The sequence below is a fragment of the Symphalangus syndactylus genome, chromosome X, assembly GCF_028878055.3.
Source record: "Symphalangus syndactylus isolate Jambi chromosome X, NHGRI_mSymSyn1-v2.1_pri, whole genome shotgun sequence".
NCBI lineage: Eukaryota > Metazoa > Chordata > Mammalia > Primates > Hylobatidae > Symphalangus > Symphalangus syndactylus.
Window position 1 is genome coordinate 30828699 of NC_072447.2, and position 24057 is coordinate 30852755.

Consider the following 24057-nt stretch of genomic DNA (forward strand, 5'->3'; position numbering starts at 1 on the left):
CCTCCCAAAGTGCTGGGATTACAGGCATGAGCCACCTTGCCCGGCCCTCTACTTCTTTTAAGCAAACAAGTAAGTTTAACAAAGTTTCAAAGGTGCAGGGAAAGGCTGGCCCTGTTTTAGATCACTTCCTCCATTGAGGATGGTTTCTGGTGTCAAGACAAGTTTTTCATTTACTCTTACATGCAGTGAGCAGAACCAAGTGTTTATAGAATAGCATAGTGTAGAGCTGTGCTGTCTCCACTACCTAATAAAAAATATTACACAGCTAGGTACGTAATTTTAAGTTTCTAGTAGCCATATTAAAAAAGTAAAAAGAATCAAATGAAGTTCATGTTAATATATGTTATTTAACCCAATGTAGCCAAAAATGTTATCACTTTTAACGCACAATGTAAGAATTTATTAGTGAGATATTTTACATCTTTTTTGTGTACTAAGCTTTCAGAAATCAGGTGCCTATACTCAGAGCACATCTCAGTATGGATTTTGCCACATTTCCAGTATTCAATAACCACATGTGACCAGTGGCTCCCACATTAGACCAGGCAGGCCTAGAGCAAATAAAAGCACCAGAAGCACTCAGAGACACCTTCTCAGTGATGGCCATTTAAAAAGTAATGTTAGACACAAAAGAGTACTTACCTGATGATCTTGTTCTATGAAGTTCTAGAACAGGCAAAGCTAAGCTATGATAACAATCAGAACCGGGGTTGAGTGCAGGGCCTGGGGCAGATTGACAGAAAGGAGGTACCAGGGAACTTTGCAGGGTGAAGGAAATGGTCAATGTCCACTTTGGGATAGTGGTTACAGGAGTGTATAATTTGTCAAATCCCATCGATTTGCACACTGAAAATGGGACATTTTGTTGTATATAAACCATACATACAATTCTTTTCTATGTTGCCCCCAAAAAGCTATTTTGTAGCAGCAGCATAGTTCGGCACTATGCGCCCTAACCATCTAGTACGGGGAAAACGCGGGGGTCGTTGTTTAAGGGGTGCACTGGGACCGGGGAGAGGACAGAAAGGCCATGTTACCAGCGCTGATCACCAGCCTCGCCGACCCCCGCTCGGGGCTTCACTTCCGCCAACGCCATCTCAGGGCTCTCCAGGCTCCCGAGGGCCGGGAGAAGTGGGGATCCGGGTGCGGGTGCGGGCGCTGGCGCGGGCGGAGGCGGGAAGAAGCGCGTCCCGGGGACGCGCGGGACAGGCTCCGACCGCACTGGGCACGGGCCAGCGTTCCCCAGTCCCCGCGCCACACCCGGCAGCCAAGGTCTGCGAGCGCGGGGTGCGGGACGCGCGGGGCTGGCGGCCGGACTCGACTCAGCGCTGGGGAGAGAGCCGGCGCCATCAAAGAGCGGACAAAGGAGCCCGGCCCCACAAGTGCACCGGGGCTGGGTGTGCAGGGCGGAGAGGCCCTGGGGACGAGGGACGGCCCGGGCGCCGAGGCCCTGGGGGTCTGGGACAGGCCCAGAAGGGAAGTTACCTGCGCGGTCGTGGTAGCGCAGGGGAGGGTGGCCGGTGGGCACGGCGGGCTCCACCCCGCCGCTGGCCTGGCGCTCACTTGTCCGGCTGGGGAAGGGGTCGCTGCCGGGGCTGTCCAAAGCCGCCCCCGGGATCTTCCCACCGCCCACACGGGCCTCGGGGTGCGCGGCGCCCTCCTCGCCCACCTTCCCCTCTCCCTCTTGCTGGCCCAGCTGACTCACGCTGGTGAGCTTGGGGTTTGCACCCGGGTTTGTGCAATGGTCCAAAACAAGCGCCTAAAAAGTGATTCCTCCAGCACAGGCAGCTCCCGTCACCCTCCGCTCTGGACGCACTGGGCCCCAGGCCTCGCCCAGCCCGGGGACCGCTCCTCCCTCCCGTGGCTCACTTTGCAAAGGCACTTCGAGTGCGCGGGTGAACTCCACGCTTCCCGGAGAGTCCCGGCTTCCTGGCAAGCCGAGACCCTCGCTCGGGTCCTCCCGTGCAGATCTCACCCTTGTGAAGAACTTCACTGGTCACAAACGCTTGTGGATCCCCTACTACGCCCCAGGAACTGCAGGAGCGCTCAGGAGAGAAGGAAAAGGAAAGGAAATGCCTGCCTTTGAGGAGCTAGCTCACAGTCTGGTGGGAGGTCCACCCTTCTGTTGGAACCAGTAAGGTTCCCTAGAACAATACTTCTGCAGCAAAGAGCTGCGGGGGTGCAGTGAGGGGAGGAAGGCAATTAAGGCTTCCAAGAGTGACTTTTTTTTTTTTTTTTTGAGACGGAGTTTCGCCCTTTTTGCCCAGGCTGGAGTGCAATGGCGCGATCTCGGCTCACTGCAACCTCCGCCTCGCGGGTTCAAGGGAGTCTCCCTGCCTCAGCCTCCGGAGTAGCTGGGATTACAGGTGGATGCCACAACGCTCGGCTAATTTTGCATTTTCAACAGAAACGGGGTTACATCACGTTGGCCAGGCTGGTCTCGAACTCCCGACCTCAGGTGATCCGCCTGCCTCGGCCTCCCAAAGTGCTGGGATTACAGGCTTGAGCCACTGCACCCCGCCCAAATACTCTAAATAAAGTCACTCTTCGGATGACTCACGCCTGTAATCCCAGCACTTTGGGAGGCCAAGGCAGGCGGATCACCTGAGGTAGGGAGTTAAAGACCAGGCCTGGCCAACGTAGTGTAACTCTGTCTCTACTAAAAATGCAAAATTAGCCGGGCGTGGTGGCACCTGCCAGTAATCCCACCTACTCCGAAGGCTGAGGCAGAGAGAATCGCTTGAACCTGGGAGGCAGAGGTTGCAGTGAGCCCAGATCAGGCCACTGCACTCCAGCCTGGGCGATAGAGGAGACTTTGTCTCAAAAAAAAAAAAAAAAAAAAAAAAAAGAGTATTGGAGGATGATTGGTGCTGGGAACAGATACAGGAGGTTTTTCGGGTGAAGGCAAGAAGCAAACCACTGAAGGAAGCTAACATGGACAACAGAAGGGTCTGAAGTGAGATGGAAGGTTTTAGGAAAGTGGTGGAAATTTTGCATAACCAGTGTGAGATGCTGGAGCGACAAGTTAGACAAGAGTCACTGAAGACCTACTGGAGTTTAGAAACTATCATCGTGTAGTGGTGTCCAGCTATAATCTGGCAAGGTATCTACAGAAATATAGCTCTCAGTTATGAAACCCAAGTTTCCTGCTTGCATAGAGTAGAAGGACAAGAGGGTGAGGAGGCGGAGGGCACAGAAAGACTGCGACTGCAGTGATGGGCCAGAGCTCTAGTCCTAGAGGACAGGAACTATTAATAAAACCAGCGAGGAGCTGATGGTCTGGGAGACAGATAAGAGAAGGGCTCCAAGGCCAGGGCCTCTGAGGAGAGGACTGGCAAACTGGCAGCAGAGAGTGTGGTGCTGGAGTTCAGGCCTTCAAATGGATATTCCAGGAAAGAGACCGTTTGGGGTGTAGCAGCTACCATGGAATAGAAAAGTGAGATGGGCATCACTGGCCTTGGGTTTAGTGCCCACAAGGCTGGTGTGTTGGACATTGAGGGTCCCAAAAGGATGATAGGAGGTGGAGGAGTCAATCGAGGTCAAGGAACTTTAGAGAACTGGGGTTGCGGGGTGGGTAGTGAGCCTGAAACTAATAGATGACTGTGACAAGGAAAGGGAGAAGGTTGCAGAACAAATGTCAGTGCCTTTCAAGACACAATGGAGGCCTGGTGCCGTGGCACACCCCTGTAATCCCAGCACTTTGAGAGGCTGAGACAGGCAGATAGTTTGAGTCCAGGAGTTGGTGACTCACCTGGACAACATGGCAAAATCCCGTCTCTACAAAAAATACAAAAATTATCAGGTGTGCTAGCGTGCATCCCAGGGGAGGCTGAAGCGGGAAGATCGCCTGAGCCCAGGAGATCAAGGCTGCAATGAGCTATGACCGTGCCACTGCACTCCAGCCTGGACAACAGAGTGAAACTTTGTCTCAAAAAAAAATCAATTAATTAAAAAAATAAATACGACCAGGCATGGTGGCTCAAGCCTGTAATCCCAGCAATTTGGGAGGCCAAGGTGGGTGGATCATGAGATCAGGAGATGGAGACCATCCTGGTTAACATGGTGAAACCCTGTCTCTGCTAAAAATACAAAAAATTAGCCGGGCGTGGTGGCATGCGCCTGTAGTCCCAGCTACTCAGGAGGCTGAGGCAGGAGAATCTCTTGAACCCGGGAGGCGGAGGTTGCAGTGAGCCAAGATCGCGCCATTGCACTCCAGCCTGGGCGACAAGAGCGAAACTCCATCTCAAAATAAAATAAAATAAAATAAACACAATGGAGTTTCTCCCCACCAAGGATGAAAGAACAGTGTTGTGGAGGAAGCAGTAAGGAGCTTGGAACAATGATGTCAATTTCTGGGAAAATAAGCAGAGGCTTCACTCAGCGGGGTATCCTTGGGGGTGATCCAGGTCTCCATGGGTGTTGGGGGGTCCAGGGGAGGGACAAGGAACCACCTTGTCAAAAGGCTAGAGGTATAAACAAGTCTTCCAGAGGGCTCAGGGGAAAGAATGTTTGTGAAATGGGTTGGTATGGGTGCTAATACTTAACACCTGCCGCATATGTAAGGTTTCCTTCCACAGTTCCATCTTTCATTACCTTTTTACAACCAGGACAGTTGTTATGATCCTCTCTTTAGAATGAGGGACCTGAGGTTCAGAGATGTGAAATGTCTTGACCAAGGGTTCATTAGTTAATATGAGTGGCAAAGCCAGGACATCAATGCACAGCCAGACTCCACCACAGGATGCGAGGCCTGATCCAATTGTCCTATTCTATTCATCCATGAGGCTAATGGATAAAAGATAATCTGTATATACAAAGGGCTCATTATAATAACTATTGTATTATTAATCTCAAATGGAAAAAATAATGAGCTGGAAAACAAATTTGATAACAGGGTGCGGATTGACTGAATTGTGTGGGATAAGGATGTACCCTCATTCAACAAGTGTCAGTTCATGGCCCACCACCAGCATAACATTTTGCTGAATCCGCACAAGATGATTTTTTTTTTTTTTTTGAGATGGGGTTTCATTCTTGTCGCCCAGGCTGGAGAGCAATGGCACTATCTCGGCTCACTGCAACCTCCACCTCCCGGGTTCAAGTGATTCTCCTGACTCAGCCTCCTGAGTAGCTGGGATTACAGGCGCCCACCACCACGCCCGACTAATTTTTGTATTTTTAGTAGAGACAGGGTTTTACCATGTTGGCCAGGCTGGTCTCGAACTCCCAACCTCAGGTGATCTACCTGCCTCGGCCTCTCAAAGTTCTGGGATTACAGGCATGAGCCACCATGCCCAGCCAGATGATTTTTTAAAAATGAAAATGAAGCCCATCATCAAGTTGATTGCTCATGTTCTTCTTTTGTAATCTTTTTTTTTTTTTCTTTTTTTCAGTCAGGGTCTCACTCTATCACCCAGGCTGGAGTGCAGTGGCATGATCACAGCTCACTGCAGCCCCCAGCGCCCAGGCTCAAGCAATACCCCTGCCTCAGCCTCCCGAGTAGCTGAGACGACAGGTGCAAGCCACTACACCCAGCTCATTTTTTATTTTTTGTATAGACAGGGTCTCGTTATGTTGCCCAGGCTGGTCTCAAACTCCTAGACTCAAGCAGTCCTCCCACCTCAGCCTCACAAAGTGCTGGGATTACAGGCATGAACCACTGTGCCCAGCCTAATCTCTTATTTTTAAGAATTCTACCTTTCAGAAGAGTTGTAAAACTGTCTATCCCTTGGTGACCACAGTGTTCACCACGATTTTGAGTGTACGTTAAGATAAAGCAGAGTAAGGCTGAAAGGGCTGGGCCCTATCTCTGCTGTGGACCAAGGACCAGCACTATACTTCTTTTGCAAGTGAGGGAACTTGAGGGGCAAAAGGATGAGTAAAACGTCAAGTTTAGGCCAGGTGCGGTGGCTCACTCCTGTAATCCCAGCACTTTGGGAGGCCAAGGTGGGTGGATCACCTGAGATCAGGAGTTCAAGACCAGCCTGGCCAACCTGTTGAAACCCCATCTCTACTAAAAATACAAAATTAGCCAGGTGTGGTGGCAGGTGCCTGTAATTCCAGCTATTTGGGAGGCTGAGGCAGGAGAATCACTTGAACCCAGGAGGCAGAGGATACAGTGAGCCGAGATTGTGCCACTGCACTTCAGCCTGGGCAAGACAGAGTGAGACTCCGACTAAAAAAAAAAAAAAAAAGTCAAGTTTATTCACCTACTAGATGGTGGAATTAGAAGCCCATCCTAGACTTCTCACTCAAATTCCAGGCTCTGTTCAATCATACTTGAAGCAAATATCCTATTCCCGAAAGTCTCAACCACTTTCAGGTTCTCATTGACTTAATAAAGCCTAGAAAGGCATTGATCCTAAGACATCTCCTGACTTCAAAGCTGAATCAATGCTTGGACTCTAAAAACAGGCTGGAATGTCATTAATGCCACTGAATTGTACAGTAAAAAAAATTTGTGTTTACTTCAATTTAAAATATTAATAGTGTAATATACCAAAAATATGTACCATTGAATTATACAATTTAAACAGGTGAATTGTTTAAATCTCAGTAAAGCTGTTTGGGGGAAAGAAAAAAACAGGTTGGGCTTGATAACCTAAAATCCTGGACCTGAATAAAATGTAAATATAAGTCAGGCTGGAAAACTGGATAGCAGGGAAATCAGAGTTGTAATCAATTCCTCATGTACTCCCTCAGGTCACCGGAACTGTCCTTCTCTTCTCAAAATAGCTGGGGAGCAAGGAATCATGGATGTCCTTCCACAATTGATGACTGAAGACTGTGCTTCGGAAATGTGTCCATGAACTCTCTGCTCTGAAGGGAGTTATTCACATTACTAGTTTTTTGTTAGCTTTGCATGTTATTGTGGGAAAAGTTAAAAATATAGAAAAGACAAATGTTTAATTACCCAGCTTCAACCCATGGCCACGCTTGTTTCATCTATATCCCCACCCATTCCCCCCCACCCCCATCCTGTATTAATTTGAAGCAAATTCCAGACATGGCATCATTTCTTTTTTTTTTTTTTTTTGAGACGGAGTTTTGCTCTTGTCGCCCAAGCTGGAGTGCAATGGCAGGATCTCAGCTCACTGCAACCTCTGCCTCCTGAGTTCAAGTGATTGTCCTGCCTCGGCCTCCCGAATAGCTGGGATCACAGGGGCCCGCCAGCACACCCAGCTAATTTTTTGTATTTTTAGTAGAGATGGGGTTTCACCATGTTGGTCAGGCTAGTCTCAAACTCCTAACCTCAGGTGATCCACCCGTCTCGGTCTCCCAAAGCGCTGGGATTACAGGCGTGAGCCACTGCGCCTGGCCCCAATATGGTATCATTTCTTTGGTAAAATCTCAATATGTGCGGTGGATAAACAGATGGATAAACAAACGTGGTGTATACATACAAGGGAATACTACTCAGTCTTAAAAAGAAATTGACACAGCCTTGAGGACATTATACTAAGTGAAAGAAGCCAGTTACAGACAAATACTGAATGATTCCACTTATATTAAGGTATCTAGTCAGACCCATAGAGACAAGAAGTAGAATGGGGGGAGGAGGAGGATGACAAAGACAGGAATGGGGAGTTGTTTAATAGGTAGTTTCAGTTTTGCAAGATGAAGTTCTTTCTATTTTTCTTTTTTTTTTTTTTTTTGAGACAGAGTCTCCCTCTGTCGCCCAGGCTGGAGTGCAGTGGCGTGATCTCGGCTCACTGCAAGCTCTGCCTCCCGGGTTCACGCCATTCTCCTGCCTCAGCCTCCCAAGTAGCTGGGACTACAGGCGCCCGCCACCACGCCCAGCCAATTTTTTTCTATTTTCAGTAGAGACAAGGTTTCACCGTGTTAGTCAGGATGGTCTTGAACTCCTGACCTTGTGATCCTCCCGCCTCGGCCTCCCAAAGTGCTGGGATTACAGGCGTGAGCCACTGCGCCCGGCCTATTTTTCATTCTTTTAATTACAAGATGAAGAGTTCTGAAGATTGATTGCTCAACAATGTGAATGTACTTAACAGTACTGAATTGTACACTTAGAAATGGTTAAGATGGTAAATCATATTAAGATGGTAAATTTTGTGTATTTTACCACAATTAAAATTTTTTAATTTCACAATTCCTCAATTTTATCAACTACCCAGTGTCCAAATTTCCAGTTCTTTTTTTTTTTTTTTTTTTTTGAGGCGGAGTCTCGCTCTGTGGCCCAGGCTGGAGGGTGCAGTGGCGCCATCTCAGCTCACTGCAAACTCCGCCTCCCGGGTTCACGCCATTCTCCTGCCTCAGCCTCCCGAGGAGCTGGGACTACAGGCGCCCACCACTATGCCCGGCTAATTTTTTTGTATTTTTAGTAGAGACGGGGTTTCACCGTGTTAGCCAGGATGGTCTCGATCTCCTGACCTTGTGATCCGCCCGCCTCGGCCTCCCAAAATGCTGGGATTACAGGCGTGAGCCACCGTGCCCGGCCTCCAGTTCTTATAATAAGTATCATACTATTTTTTTCAATGTGTTTGCTTTATTAGGGTCCTAATAAAATGCACAAGGGGCCATGGGTTACATCTCTTAAGTCTTTTTTAATCTATAGGTTCCCCACCACACCCCCCTCTTCCTTGCAATTTATTTGAAGAAACAAGGTTGTCTGTCCTGTGGCTTCTCATAGTCTAGATTCTGCTGACAGCATCCCATTGTGTTGTTTAACACCTTATTCCGTCCTCTTATTCCCTGTTGGGCTTGGCGGCTTTGGGTTAGTTTTGAATTGGGCTCAGGAGGAGGCTAAAGACATCCAATACTGCGGGAACGCAGCCCTGCGGGACCTGAAAAGGCGAGGCTAAGTCACCAGCCAAGCTGCTTAGAGGCAATTTTTTTTTTTTTTTTTGAGACGGAGTCTCGCTCTGTCACCCAGGCTGGAGTGCAGTGGTGCGATCTCGGCTCACTGCAAGCTCCGCCTCCCGGGTTCACGCCATTCTCCTGCCTCAGCCTCTCCGAGTAGCTGGGACTACAGGCGCCCGCCACCATGCCCGGCTAATTTTTTGTATTTTTAGTAGAGACGGGGTTTCACCGTGGTCTCGATCTCCTGACCTCGTGATCCGCCCGCCTCGGCCTCCCAAAGTGCTGGGATTACAAGCGTGAGCCACCGCGCCCGGCCCTTAGAGGCAATCTTAAAATAAGACTGGCTAGGATTGTGACAAAGACACCGTCCACATGCCTACTAGGTCAGTCACCTACAAAGCTGGCGAATGAGGAAAAGAGGGAAGGCGGGGCTACGCTGGGAAAGCTCTTTGTTCCCTATCCATGCGCACAAAACAGTTGTCACAACGGACGTCACCAGCGGCGGAGCCTTTGGACGGAAGTGACGCTTGCGCGGCCGCGGCGGAGTCTTCATAGAGGCGGGGCTGCGGATGGCTCCGGTGTTCCTCTGATTTCCGGACATCTCCCTGAGAGTCGCGCAGAGTGGAGCCAGAGGCAACCAGTGCTCGCTGCGGTCTCTGGTGATCGGGACCGCGGCGGCGGCCCCGCGGGCGGGATGTTCCGTGGCTTGAGCAGTTGGTTGGGCTTGCAGCAGCCGGCGGCAGGCGGTGGGCAGCCCAATGGAGACGCTCCACCCGAGCATCCGTCCGAGACGGTGGCTGAGTCCGCGGAGGAGGAGCTGCAGCAAGCGGGAGACCAGGAGCTCCTCCACCAGGCCAAAGACTTCGGCAGTGAGTCTGCCCTGGCTCTGGGACCGGGAAGTAGGGGGGCGCATTCCTCCTCTGGGACGCCCCTGGGGCGCGGGCCCGACTGGCTGGGGGATGAGGGGGCCGAGGTGGGAGGCAAGGAAGGAAGATGTGTCTGTCAGTCAGTCCTCTCCGGGTCGGGAGAGATTGGTGAGGATCTGGACGAGGCCAGAACTTCATCTAGCAGTCAGGTCCTGTCCCTGAAGTTCCTGGTGACAAGTCTACAAAGTTTGCAGACATTGGAATCAGGTATGCAGTCAAGCAGTGTGACCCGACGTCTTCAGGTTTGACAAGGAATCTTTTTTGTTCAACTCGAAAACCTTCATTTACACCCCCCAGATCGGGGATCGTTGGCGAGCTTGAGTTGGTTGAGAAAATGTTTTTTTGCCCCTAGGTCAGAACGTGTTGTCTGAAGTAAACTGACAGTTACTGAATGTCAATGTCTGCCCCTGGTCATCTGCTTTTTAGGTACAGAGACCTTTTTCCTTAAGGAGGGAGAGAAAATGCCACCTGTCTGCTATACGCAAGTTGCAGTACTAGATGTTTTATGAAAGATATCCCATTTCATGTGTTAAACACCCCCAGTGAGTTGGGGGAACAAGCCCAGAGTTATTGGGCCAAAGTTATACTGATAGTGAGTGGTAGAAGTGGAATTTGAGTTTCGATCTGTCTCATTTTAAAGCCCATGCTCTTTCCAAGTTTACAGTCTACAGGGGTTGGGGGACGGGTGATAATAGACGTGGAGTAAACACATGCTGTAGTAATTCTCATTTCTGGAGAGACCGTGGTGGGCTTCAGTGATCAGAGAAAGCATCTTTGAGGCCGGATGTGGTGGCTCACGCCTGTAATCCTAGCACTTTGAGAGGCCAAGGTGGGCGGATCATGAGGTCAGCAGTTCAAGACCAGCCTGGCCAACACGAGATAACCCCGTCTCTACTAAAAATACAAAAAATAGCCGGGCGTGGTGGCGGGCACCTGTAATCCCAGCTACTCAGGAGGCTGAGGCAGGAGAATCGCTTGAACCAGGGAGGTGGAGGTTGCAGTGAGCTGAGATCGCACCACTGCACTCCAGCCTGGGTGACAGAGCAAGACTCCGTCTCAAAAAAACAAAACAAAACAAAAAAGCATCTTTGAGGAGGTGAGCCCTAAAGCAGCCCAGCACTACAAGTGAGAGAACTGCAACAAAGGTAGATACTAAGTTCAGCAACATTTGAAGAATCTACTAAAAGATGGGGGTGGGGGGATGGGGGTGGAGCGCAGCCTGAGAGTAGATAAACACATATTTGAGTAAGAAAGGGCCTAACAGTTTTTCTGGAGACGGGGTCTCACTCTGTCGCCCAGGCTGGAGTGCAGTGGCACGATCTTGGCTCACTGCAACCTCCACCTCCAGGGTTCAAGTGATCTTCCTACCTTATCCTCTCCAGTAGCTTGGATTACAGGCATGCACCACCACGCCCAGCTAATTTTTGTATTTTTAGTAGAGATGGGGTTTCGCCATGTTGGGCAGGCTGGGCCCTAACATTTAAAAGTTTACTGTGGGATGAAAGGACAGGGAAAACAGACATAACCTCAAACCATGACAGTACATAATCTCAGCCCAAGGCCCCCAGATAGAATAGTCTTGCTCTGTTGCTCAGTCTAGAGTGCAATGGCACGATCTCGGCTCACTGCAGCCTCCACCTCCTGGGTTGAAGCAATTCTCCTGCCTCAGCCTCCTGAGTAGCTGGGACTACAGGCACGCGCTGCCACACCTGGCTTTTTTTTTTTTTTTTGTATTTTTAATAGAGACAGGGTTTCACCATGTTGGTCAGGCTGGTCTCAAACTCCTGATCTCAAGTGATTCACCCACCTTGGCCTCAAAGTGGTGGGATAACAGGTGTGAGCCACCGCGCCTGGCCCCTCTGAATATTTTCTAATAACTGTGTTTTTCATATGGATGTGTACTTTGGAGCTAATGCTGCCATCTTTCTGCTCACCAGATTCTCTTTTGATATTTACGGAAGCTGAGGTTAGATGGAAGTACCCACAAACACATACACATTGTGAATTTAAAGCTTCAGAATAAATGAGAATTCTTTCCTTTCTGAAATTTATGCGATTTTAGAAAGTCGTAAAGGTTCTAGTTCATATACAAACTGTGAGAGATGAGAGATGATCAGATATTTTTTATTTCTACATATTGATCCTAAGAAGTATATTGTCTTTAAGAAAACCCATTTATGTTTTGAAAACTGGAATTAAACATCTGTGAGCCTGACTCCCAGAGTAGATTCATTTCTTAAGTCTTTTGAAATCTACATAAAATATCAGCCGGGTGCAGTGGCTCACGCCTGTAATCCCAGCAGCTTTGGGAGGCCGAGGCAGGCGGATCACAAGGTCAGGAGATCAAGACCAGCCTGACCAACCTGGTGAAACCCTGTCCCTACTAAAAATACAAAAATAAGCTGGGCGTGGTGGTGCATGACTGTAATCTCAGCTACTCAAGAGGCTGAGGCAGGAGAATCGCTTGAACCCGGGAGGCGGAGGTTGCAGTGAGCCGAGATCACACCACTGCACTGCAGCCTAGGTGACAAAGCGAGACTGCATCTCAAAAAAAAAAAAAAAAACCTCCTGGGAGCCCCATTTGTTCTGCATATATTTGTTGAGTGCCTACCTTCAAGACTGGACACTAAATACTTCCTGGTTCCTGGTGACCTATTTATACATTTAGGCAACTCACCAGTTAGTGGTGGACACCCAGGCCTGCATTCCACTCCCTCACTCAAAACCAAACCTCCTGGTCTCCTGATTCTTGGCCCTCCCTCCTGATAAACTTACAACCTCCTATTGTCACTGTCTCCAAAGGAAGGAACGATTTATAGGAGAACTCACTTAAGAGCTCCTCCCTACCTCCCTCAAGGCCCCATGCCATTAAGTTGGTTGGTTGGTTTTTGTTAAAGTCAACCAAATTAGAGCTTTGCCTCTACTCTTTCTAAAAAAAATAAATAAATAAAAAGAAAATCTGTACCTCTGAGAATGTTAAATATCTGAATCAGTCACACAGTTTACATCAGTAGGAGGATGGCCAAAGATGAGCTTTGTGATCTGAGAATGTTAAATATCTGAATCAGTCACACAGTTTACATCAGTAGGAGGATGGCCAAAGATGAGCTTTGTGATCTTTGGCTTTTTCTAAACCGTCCCTAAAACTACTCCATGCCTAGGAATGGGGAAAGGGCCACCTCCTCCTCCTCCTTTGAAAAGTGCTATTAGTATTGCAGTGGGTCTGTGTTAGACTGTCCTTTTTTTTGTAGGGAAAGTATATTTCAAGTTCCAGCTGCCTAACTTGAAAACTAAGAGGACTCCTAAAGTTAGAGTGTACAGAGGTAACTATGTACCTGCTTTGATGTAGAAGTAAAATATCTAATTGAGTTCTGATAACACACCCAGGTTTACAATGCAAACAGTCAATAGCTTGGATCCTAGGGCTTACGAACAATACTTTTTAAAATTGGGGATCTCGGCCGGGCGCGGTGGCTCACGCCTGTAATCCCAGCACTTTGGGAGGCCGAGGCGGGCGGATCACGAGGTCAGGAGATCGAGACCACAGTGAAACCCCGTCTCTACTAAAAATACAAAAAAATTAGCCGGGCGTGGTGGCGGGCGCCTGTAGTCCCAGCTACTCGGAGAGGCTGAGGCAGGAGAATGGCGTGAACCCGGGAGGCGGAGCTTGCAGTGAGCCGAGATCGCTCCACTGCACTCCAGCCTGGGCGACAGAGCGAGACTCCATCTCAAAAAAATAAAAAAATAAAATAAAAATTGGGGATCTCGATTTGAAGAAGAAACTTAGGGACATTGCAGAAAATCTGAAAGGTCTTTTGCAGAAAAGAAGTCGTAGATGTTCCTTATGAGGATAGACCTGAGGCTGTGAGGTAGAAATGACTAGAGAATTGAGAAGAATTTTCTGATTAGAGTTGAGTAACAGTAATTACTGGCTGCCCTTCTAAGTCCTGTGCTCCCTACCCCTGGAAGTGGGGCTACCTGGATAGGAAGGTCCATTCCCACACTAAGATGCTGAAATTCTAAAATTGTATGAAATATAGTATCTTTGAAAAATTAACCAACTACTTTTATAAGAATATTAATTTCCTAAGACTTTGCCACTGTATGCTTATTCTCTTCCTATTCTTGCGGCAAGCCTTAAACTCTACCTTGCTCTGTGTTTACTTTAACAAATTTATGTTTTTTCTGACCTTTGAAGCTCTTCCTACTTTCCTTTATTCTTACCATTCCTTTCAGTTCTTCAAGCCCTTGTCAACTTGCTCAACTGACCTGAGGCAGTGTGGGATTGGAGCATGAGCTTGGGATTTAGAGGCAGATAGCCTGTGTTTGAGTTCCCTACACTACTTACTGTCTTTATTGTTATATCATTTGCAAATTACAGAAAGTCCAGTGGTTAGAGGCTTAATGAAAGGAACTTTATTTTTGTGTCAGGGAGTCCCCAAGAACCATCCCCAGGTTTGATGATTGGCTAGGAAGACTTATGGGACTCAGCATATAGCTGTAATCATGGCCGTGATGTATTGCAATGAAAGAGTACAAGAATAAAATCAGGAAAGGAAAAAGGCACATGGGGTGGAAGTCCAGGGGTAAGTAGGCACAGTAGAGTCACACAGGACGTGCTTAATTCCTCTAGCAAGGAGTTGTGACAACACGTGTGAGATGCTGTCTTCCAGGGAAGCTCATTAGAGACTCAGTGCCCAGGACTTTTACTGGAGACTGGTCACATAGGTACCCTCTGCCTGCCACATATCCAAATTCCAGACCCCCACAAGGAAAGCGGGAGTTCAGCGTAAACCACAGTGAGGTATTCTTAGCAGTTTAAGAAATGATGGGAGCCCTCCTGAAATTTAAGTTCCCGGACACCCAGCCAGTGGCCAACCTTGAAAGCAAGCCTTTCCAAGGATAGCAGTCTCAGGCCTGCCATGTTAATGCTTTTCTGCAGAATCTCCAAGAAGTGTGGGGATGGGAGGGAGGTCCCAGGGTCGGCTCCATGGCTCAACGATGTGATCAGGGAAACCAATCTCTTCCACGCTTCCTCTCCTTCATTCACAGTGAGTTGGTTTCCATCCTCAGGCTGGTCACTTCAGGCTCACAAGACAGCAGCTGCAGTAGAAAGGGAGGACAAGGACTCTCCCCATAGCTCCCTTTTTATTAAGAAAGAAAATCTTTCTGGATGCCGCCTTGCAGGTATCCCCTTAAATTTCTTGGGGTGGAGCTGTCACATGGCTTTTCTAAGCTTCACGGGATTCTCAGCAAGTATGTGGCAGAGATCCTGACAGAGGTAGTGCCATTACCTTTGTTGGTGTGGACTTGTCAAGATTCATTCTCTGGGGCTGGCCACATGGGCACCCATCAAAATTGGGGTGGTTTTAACAAGGCAGAAGAGACGGGCTACTGGCTGGGCGGTCAGCAAGATCTGCCCCTATCACATAGGACAAATCATTTTTCCTCTGTGAGCCTCAGCTTCCCTTTTTTTGAACTGGGCAGATTATTCCTTCTCCTTGTCCCAGGAAGGTTATGAGAATAAAAAATGACATAATTAAAATGAAGGTAAAATAACTACTTTAAATGTTAGCTGTCGGCCCCCACCTTCCAGGAGGTTGCTAAGTCGTATTCAGATACATTTGAATTTGACTTCCTTTTCTTTGGCGCTACTTCGTTTCAGACCCTCACTTTATGGACTGAAGTGGACATTGTACTCCTGTTACTTCGTGTTAACTCCTATCTTAGTTTCAGTTTTTTCCTAGCCAGTTCATAAAAACTGCCTTTGGCCAGGTGCAGTGGCTTACAGTTGTTATCCCAACACTTTGGGAGGCCAAGGCGGGTGGGTTGCTTGAGCCCAGGAGTTTGAGACCAGCCTGGACAACATAGTGAGACTCCATCTCTATAAAAAATCAAAATCAAAATAAAAACTGTCTTTAACGTGGTGTCAGCTGATCTCTTTGCAAAATTAATAAATCACTTCTTGTCTTTATGGACTTCTTCCCTGAAAATCTCTTGTCATGCTCTGCATCTCACTCCCAGGCCACTCTAATAACTCTCTGGAGACAGTTCTCCCTCCATGCTGCCACATCTGCTTAATGAATACTCTTGTTCCTCTTTTTGTCTTTGATTCTCTATTTATTTGTTTTGCTTTAGAGATGGACATTCCTCGAGGGCAAGAACTTGTGCTTTCTCAAATATTCAGTGTGTTCAGTAAACTCCACCCATGGAGTCATTAAAATCTGAGGAATGGAATGATTATGCTAAAATACCAGTTTTTAAATGACAGTTCTCCCTTGGAATAAAAATCATTGTTTGAATTCAAAATATGTTTCTGAGGAAAGAATAAAAGGAATTTATTTCCAAAAGAACCCTCTTCTTTCGGAACTTTAGATTTGTTTCTCTGACTGCAAAGCATGGTTTTGTTCCTGGACCAAACTGAGGGTCAGGCTGCTATTTCTCGTGGCCCAATAACAAGATGCAGATCAACTGGGAAGGAAGAGAGTTTTTATTTCTGTAACCGGTTACATGGAGAAGGCCTGGAAATTATCACCAGACCAACTCAAAATTACAAAGTTTTCCAGAGCTTATATACCTTCTAAGCTATATGTCTACGTGTTAAGTGTGCATTCATCTAAAGACACAAGTGATTAACTTCTTTTAATCTACAACTAAGGTCTGAGTCCTGAAGACCTTCCTCTGGAGCCTCAGTAAATTTACTTTATCTAACTGGGTCCAGGTGCTGAGGTGATTACCCTTATCTTGTCTCCAGCTAAATCATGGAGGTTTGGGGAGTTCCTTCAGACTCCCAATCAACTTGTTTGTGGAGGCCTGGGGAGTCTCTTCAGACCCACAGTAAAACTTACTTAATCGTGCTTTAAGGTTCAGGAAAGTCCTAGGCAAAACTCTTGGGCTTTTGTTACATTCCAGCCTTTGTATAAGGTCACTGGCTTTTAATATTTAACTTAACCACTCAGTCAGTACTGAAATAGTTGTGATGGAAGCCTATGTTAGTGAGACCTGGCCTGCCACAATCCCCACTGTCAATTTGCGCATGATTTCTATCATGCTTGTATATTTATTTTTCATGAGAATTGTAGGGAGATGGGTACAGAAAGATAATCTTTCTGGCTACTTCTTGCTTAGAGGGGCTCATCATTATGGGGCACTGAATGCAGCACTGAAGTAGAAGAGGTCGACTTGTTCCCGGTAGCACTCTCTGTTTTGGAGGCTTAGAGGCAGCACCTGCTGAAATATAATAGTATGCAACAGCAACACATATAAATAGGTTACTGTTGTTTTCTTCTGAAGTTTAAGTTGTCTAGTCTTCAGTTCACAGGGCTTTAAGAAAGCACAGCTTAGGTTTCAGTGATTTCCAATTAGGAAAAATGGGGAAAAAGGAAAAGGAAATATTGAAAACATTATTTTGAAGACCTGTGGCCAGAAAAATTAGAATTTAATCCAAACTGTGGAAAATAATAAAAACTGAAAAACATCAGGCAAGATTAGAATTTTTTTTTTTTTTTTTTTTGAGATGGAGTCTCGCTCTGTCCCCCAGGCTGGAGTGCAGTGGCGCGATCTCGGCTCACTGCAAGCTCCGCCTCCCGGGTTCACACCATTCTCCTGCCTCAGCCTCCCGAGTAGCTGGGACTACAGGCGCCCGCCACCACGCCCGGCTAATTTTTGGTATTTTTAGTAGAGATGGGGTTTCACCGTGTTAGCCAGGATGGTCTCGATCTCCTGACCTCGTGATCCGCCCGCCTCTGCCTCCCAAAGTGCTGGGATTACAGGCTTGAGCCACCACGTCCGGCCAAGATTAGAATTTAACAACAGGTATACTATAGTTTTTGAAACAATTTTTCTCTCTCCAGTTTCCTATTTTTATTAGAAGACAAATCACGGTAGGACCAATTTGCTTTATTGTACTTGGCCAGATTATTTGTATAAAGTGCAGCAAGAAAAATTATTTTCTTCTAAAATAAAATTTTTTTATTTAATATATTTTTTAAAAATTAAGAAACAGGCTTTGATGGAACTTTGTTCCATAGACGGAATCTGAGATAAGACTTTTTGAGACAGGGTTTTGCTCTTGTTGCCCAGGCTGGAGTGCAATGGCATGATCTCGGCTCACCACAACCTCCACCTCTCGGGTTCAAGTGACTCTTCTGCCTCAGCCTCCCAAGTAGCTGGGATTACAGGCATGCGCCACCATGTGCAGCTAATTTTGTGTTTTTAGTAGAGATGGGGTTTCTCCATGTTGGTCAGGCTGGTCTCAAACTCCTGACCTCAGGTGATCCACCCACCTTGGCCTCCCAAAGTGCTGGGATTACAGAAGTAAGCCACCGTACCTGGCAAGATAAGACCTTTTTAAAGCCAAGCCCAGCCATGGATTTGTACCATCAAATACCTATGACTTGGGTGAATTCCTCTCCTCTTGAGGTCCCAAGATAACTTGGAGTTCCCGGCCTGTCAGAAAATGACATTCTTTACTTACCACAGATCAGAAACCCTGTACAGGGACTGTGTACACAAAATATGAGGGCAGTTTTCCAAGGGTTTTCTTGGCTCCATAAGTCAAGTTTGAGTCATTAAAAGAAAACACACCATTCCAGTCAAAGCCTTGGTAAAATAACCAGTTTTTCCAGTTGTGTCCTGTTACAAATGAAAACAGATTCTTATTGAACTTATGCAAATAACTATATTGCCATAATTAAGAATACTCACAAATAGTTTCCAAATTCTGGAGAAAATCGGGTAGAGAGAAACAAATATGCTCCACATTTTGTTCATGGGAGTATACTAAATTGTTAAAAGCTGTCAGTAGCTCAAAAAAAAAGTTTCCTTGACTCTGAAAAGCAAAATAAAGGATTAGCAATATTTTAAGCAAAAACTCAAAAAGATCACTCCAGTCTCCTATTCAGTTCATGCAGTTAATTCCTGTCCTGCTTGATATTAATGAACATTTAGCTCTTCAGGAGTCCTGAACATTTTTCCTCTATTTTGATGTCACAATCTCCAAAGTTGTCAGAAACCTCCATTCAAGAGCACGTTTTAGAGCTTTATACCTGATTATAAAATCAACTTCTAAAGAGGACCAAAACAGCCAGGCACAGTGGCTCATGCCTGTAATCCCAGCACTTTGGGAAGCCAAGGCAAGTGGATCACCTGAGGTCAGGAGTTCAAGACCACCCTGGCCAACATGGTGAAACCCCATCTCTACAAAAATACAAACAAAATTAGGCATGATGGCAGGTGCCTGTAATTCCAGCTACTCGGGAGGCTGAGGCGGGAGAATCACTTGAACCCAGGAGGCGGAGGTTGCAGTGAGCCAAGATCATGCCGTTGCACCCCAGCCTGGGCAACAGAGTGAGACTGCACCTCAAAAAAAAAAAAAAACTAAATAGGACCAAAACAAGACAACAATTGTTTATGGATGACAAAAAGTTTTCAGGTAGCCATAAAGACACAATTGAGGCTGGGCACAGTGGCTCACGCCTGTAATCCTAGCACTTTGGGAGGCTGAGGTGTGTGGATTGCCTGAGCTCGGGAGTTCGTGACCACCCCAGGCAACACAGTGAAACTCCGTCTCTACTAAAAATACAAAAATTTAGCCAGGCATGGTGGTGCGCACCTGTAATCCCAACTACTCGGGAGGCTGAGGCAGGAGAATTGCTTGAACTCGGGAGGCGGAGGTTGCAGTGAGCCAAGATAGCGCTTTAGCCTGGGCAAGATAGTGAGCTTCTATCTCAAAAAAAAAAAAAAAAAAAAAAAAGACACAATTGACAAAATCTGTTACCTCTGTGGCACACAATAATTTAACAATTATAATTATTACTGATAACGTACACTGATATATCAGAATTATAGAAGTTTCACATGATTTTGGAACACATACCAATAACATATTTATACATATATGGCCCAAAGAAAGCCAAACCCCATTTTATATTTGCCAATGCTTCCTGTATGGTTTTTGGTACTAAATAAGCCAAATTTCACCTTTACGTTAGTGTACTATTAATGTTAAACCCAATTCTTACTAAAACCTCATAGATAATATTGACCCAATTTTAATGTTTGACATAAGGTAAGATTTTTATAGACCTTTTATAACCTTTTATAATTTTCGTTGAAGAGCAGGTTAGCAGGTTAGTGCTTTCAGAGAAACCTGTTATGCTTTTATTTTATTGATTTTTTTTTTTTTTTTTTTAGAGATGGAGTCTCGCTTTGTCACCCAGGCTGGAGTGCAATGGTGTGATCTCGACTCACTGCAACCTCTGCCTTCTGGGTTCAAGTAATTCTCCTGTCTCAGCCTCCCAAGTAGCTGGAACTACAGACATGTGCCACCATGCCCAGCTAATTTTTGTATCTTTAGTAGAGACGGGGTTTCACAATGTTGGCCAGGCTGGTCTTGAACTCCTGACCTTGTGATCTGTCCACCTCAGCCTCCCAAAGTGCTGGGATTACAGGCCTATGTGCTTTATTTTAATACTCAATTTACAGAATATTTTAATACTCAATTTACAGAAAAACTGGATGATACCCTTTTAACTTTAGCCAGTATGTTTACACACAGAATTTCCTTTACAATCAACCTTCCACAACTTGCTTAAACCTTCATCTTTATTTTATCCAACTTAGAACAATCCTTTAACCTTTTAATCTAGGCAAAAATCCACATTCTCATGCCTCCTTATAATCTTTTTACCAAAAGCATATCTTACTTTCCTTGTAAATATGCTTTTTACCAAAAGCATATTTTATGCTTTTTACCAAAAGCATATTTTACTTTTCCATGTAAAACTGTTTCTTCAGGCCAGGCACGGTGGCTCACACCTGTAATCCCAGCACTTTGGGAGGCCAAGGTGGGCAGATCACGAGGTCAGGAGTTCGAGACCAGCCTGACCAACATGGTAAAACCCCGTCTCTACTAAAAATACAAAAATTAACTGGGCGTGGTGGCAGGTGCCTATAATCCCAGCTACTCGGGAGGCTGAGGCAGGAGAATCGCTTGAAACCGGAAGGTGGGGGTTGCAGTGAGCCAAGATCGCACCATTGCACTCCAGCCTGGGCAAAAGAGCGAAACTCCATCTCAGAAAAAGAAAAACAAACAAACAAACAAATCTGTTTCTTCAGTAGTCTTAAATACATGTTACACTGTTGTTAACTCAGCAACCTTTACTTTTGGTGAAAACCTTGGTAAGTTTGGGATTTTATGTACTAGGTGTGGAGCCTAAGACCTAGACAGAAGTGTGGATAAGGTCTAACTTATTCCAGCATCTAACTCCATGTGTTCCAGACCTTATCTAGCTGTAAAGCAGGCAAGTTGTACAGCTGAGAGTCATAGTGGTATTTTATAAAGCATTTAAGAGACCTAATCACCTTTAAATTGTACAATATTTGTTGCATAAATTCCCTTTCATAAATTTCACGACTTACACAGACAAGCTATGACATACCTTGACTTTCTGACTTGTCCTAAACATCCCTCTTTTTAAACATCCAGTTACTTTACTTTAGGACAAGAATTTGGCATACAAGATCCTTTCTTATAAAATCTCTTTTCTTTAATACCTTTTTGCATAGCTAGGGGGCATGGCTAATTTCACATGTCTCCAGGCCTTTTCTAGAATCTAATGCTCCAAAATAAATCAAACAGTGTTTAAGTCAAAGAAGCAGTTTATGACGCAAAGCATTTAGCAAACTTAATATTTGACCTGCATAATTTAGACCAAATGTTTACATTTTGAAGATATTTTATTTTACCTGTAATCTTTAAAATTCTCTTTATTTTTATAACTTTCTTTATATCTCTCTTATTTCCTGGTTTCTTTTACCATGTTTTATATATAACCTTTAAATAAGCTTTCAGTTAGACAAAAATTAGTTACCCTTTAAAAAGGACACAATATATTTTTATTGGAAAATACCCAAATAATGAAATATCTGTTGTTTAATTTAATATAACTTTAGATTCAAAATTATGACATTTGTTTACGAGTATTTATCCCATTACATTGATCTAATTATTTATTTTAATCATTTACCTAGATTATTTATGAAAACTGCAATAGTCATCATTGAAAGTTATGAGACCACCATTGCAAAATTATAACTGAGACAGTGAAAGTGATCTGCTGTAACTGACTCCATCTTGCTTCTAACCTCCAAGCTATTCTTGTTCATTAACTTATAGTTTAGCTTTGAAACAAAGATGATAACTGTCCTTTCCCAAAACAAACTTCCTTTATGTCTGTGGACTAGACTGCCTAAGGCCACAAGATCAGAAGTTAGGGTATTTTACTAAATAATTCAAGATGTAGCTATCTTCATTAAACCAATATCAGTGTTTTATTTGTTAAAGTTATACAAGCAGCCGGGCGTGGTGGCTAACACCTGTAATCCCAGCACTTTGGGAGGCTGAGGCGGGCGGAACATCTGAGGTCAGGAGTCCAAGACTAGCCTGGCCAACATGGTGAAACCCTGTCTCCACTAAAAATACAAAAATTAGCCAGGCATGGTGGCAGACACCTGTAATCCCAGCCACTCAGGAGGCTGAGGCAGGAAAATCTCTTGAACTCAGGAGGCAAAGGTTGCAGTGAGCCGAGATTGTGCCATTGCACTTCAGCCTGGGCGACAAGAGCGAAACTCTGTCTCAAAAAAAAAAAAAAAAAAAATCACACAAGCAAAGATCGCTCTGTTTTGGGCTGAGTTATCGTTTTGTAGCCTCTATGCCAAATTTTGATACCTTACAGTATTTGGCAGAGATAAGTATGAAATTGCTTGATCAATAAATGCAAACAAAAATATATGCTGGCAACTCTGAAGACATTTCTAATATTATTTTACCAGTAATTTTTAAAGCTAGCTTATTTATTAAAGATTTTACTTAAGTCACATAAACTTGAAAAAGCATTTGACTAGTCTTTCTTTTTTTCTGTTAAAGTATTTAAGCACTTTTATTTTTCTGTGAGCCAACTGATTAGAACTCTTTCATATGTTTTCAGTGGTGAAATAGTTTAGTCATGCTTTAAGGTTCAAGAAAGGCCTAGGCAAAACTCTTGAGCTTTTGTTACATACCAGCCTTTGCATAAGGTCACTGGCTTTTTTTTTTTTTTTTTTTTTTGAGACGGAGTCTCGCTGTGTCGCCCAGGCGCCCAGCTAGTGTTTTGTATTTTTAGTAGAGATGGGGTTTCACCGTGTTAGCCAGGGTGGTCTCGATCTCCTGACCTCGTGATCTGTCTGCCTCGGCCTCCCAAAGTGCTGGGATTACAGGCGTGAGCCACCGCGCCCGGCCCGATCACTGGCTTTTAATATTTAACTTAACCACTCAGTCAGTACTGAAACAGTTGTGATGAAGGCCTATGTTAGTGAGACCTGGCCTGCAACAGTTTTACGAACTAGTGTGGCTGTCTACCCATTTTATCATACCACTCTGTACAAGTAGAGTAGTCATAACTAAAGAGAAACGAGTGATTTCACTCAAGCTCGCATTTGTTCTGTCACTCCCCATTCATCCATTCAACAAGTACGTACTGGTCACTGGTCATCCGCTGGGGATACAGTGGGGTATCAGACAGCCCAGGTCCCTGCACTCATGGGGCTCAGCATGGGCTTTCAGTCTGGCTGAGAAGACATTCACCAACTAATCGGTAGAGTATTTTGAAGATTGTTGATCAGGCAACAGTCTTCAAAACACGGGATGTACGGAGGGAACACATCTCAGGACATCCATTGTAGTCAAGGGAATATTTCCTAAGGAGAAGTGATATTTAAGTGGAGACCCACAGCATATGGAGAGTTAGCCAGATAAAGAGAGAGCAGACAAAAATGTTTCAAACCAAGGAGGCCTCCTTGGAGGTAGTGAAGAATTTCCATGTGATCATATGACTGTAGACTGGGAAGAAGGAGAAAGATGAGAACTAGACCAGAGATAAGTAGCAAGTAGCTTCCTGTGGTATGTCCTAGGGGTGTTTTGTTGGGGTTGACAGATAAACACTACCAGACACAATGGGAGGAAGTAGATTGTTAAATGGGAAGCTGATGAAAGGATCATTCAGATGGAGTGATAATATTACTGGCTCCCAGACACCTATACAGTCTGCTGGTTTCCTGTAAGTAATACCACCCACAGAATGAGGATGGAATCTGTTGTGCAGAGCTCCCTTTGCCATTCTTATGGGACCTTCTCCATCTGCCTGCCCCTTCAACAGGTATAAGTAAGAGAGGCAAGACTGCCCTAATGTGCCAGCTATTTCTCATGAGAGGAGGACGTCAATTGCCTGGGAGCATCCCCCAGCAGGTCCAGCTTCAAGACCTGCCTCAAGTC

The 24057-nt window shown here is 45.6% G+C and overlaps 2 protein-coding genes across 6 annotated transcripts in view; one reads left to right on the forward strand and one right to left on the reverse strand.

Annotated features, from left to right (window-relative positions):
* Positions 1–2151, reverse strand: part of CTPS2 (CTP synthase 2) — a 130222-nt gene extending 128071 nt beyond the window's left edge. Inside the window, exon 1 of one of the 4 annotated variants that reach the window (XM_055269374.2) lies at positions 1870–2151. The gene's annotated coding sequence lies outside the window, so the exon portion shown is untranslated. The other 3 variants (XM_055269370.2, XM_055269373.2, XM_055269372.2) reach the window with 3 other exon arrangements.
* A 6755-nt stretch (positions 2152–8906) lies between these two features.
* Positions 8907–24057, forward strand: part of SYAP1 (synapse associated protein 1) — a 44039-nt gene continuing 28888 nt past the window's right edge. The window contains exon 1 of one of the 2 annotated variants that reach the window (XM_055269383.2): positions 8907–9689. In XM_055269383.2, the coding sequence (XP_055125358.1) occupies positions 9515–9689 (175 nt within the window). In that variant the 5' untranslated portion in view covers positions 8907–9514. The remainder of the gene's footprint in view (positions 9690–24057) is intronic. The other variant, XM_055269382.2, reaches the window with a different exon arrangement.